This window comes from Calidris pugnax, unplaced genomic scaffold, assembly GCF_001431845.1.
Source record: "Calidris pugnax isolate Ruff unplaced genomic scaffold, ASM143184v1 scaffold21, whole genome shotgun sequence".
NCBI lineage: Eukaryota > Metazoa > Chordata > Aves > Charadriiformes > Scolopacidae > Calidris > Calidris pugnax.
Window position 1 is genome coordinate 1,834,027 of NW_015090770.1, and position 446 is coordinate 1,834,472.

The window sequence follows — 446 nt, forward strand, 5'->3', positions numbered from 1 at the left end:
GCGGGGAGAAGGAGGGCCATCCCGTGTGGGGCCTCAACATCTGCACCTCGGGCAGCGAAAAAATAAACCAGCCGTGTCTGTGTGGAGCGGGGAGGAGGGTGGCGGTGGCGGGGCGGAGCTCTCCGCCGCTCTCCCCGACCGAGAAATGAAACCGAAAGAGATAGGGAAGGAGCAGAGGGAGGGAGGGGGAGGGTGAAGGTGAGGCAGGGCCGGGACGGCGGCCATGGCGGGGCAGCGGCCGGGCAGTTTCCCGCTGCTGGTGCGCGGCGACTGGGGCGCCGCCGAGGCCTCGCCCGCCCTGAGGAAGAAGCTGCTCTGCTACTTCCAGAGCCAGCGGCGCTCGGGGGGCGGCGAGTGCGAGTTGCGCGCCAGGAGCGGAATCGGGACAAGGGGGGACCTCCTCGTCTACTTCGCCCAGCCCGAGGGTGAGCGGCCGGGGCGGGGGG

The 446-nt window shown here is 70.9% G+C and overlaps 1 protein-coding gene across 1 annotated transcript in view; it reads left to right on the forward strand.

The window, feature by feature from the left end:
* The first annotated feature begins 221 nt into the window (after positions 1-221).
* PARP14 (poly(ADP-ribose) polymerase family member 14) overlaps positions 222-446 on the forward strand; it is a 22,431-nt gene continuing 22,206 nt past the window's right edge. Inside the window, exon 1 of the mRNA XM_014939668.1 lies at positions 222-425. Within this exon, the coding sequence (XP_014795154.1) occupies positions 224-425 (202 nt within the window). The 5' untranslated portion in view covers positions 222-223. The remainder of the gene's footprint in view (positions 426-446) is intronic.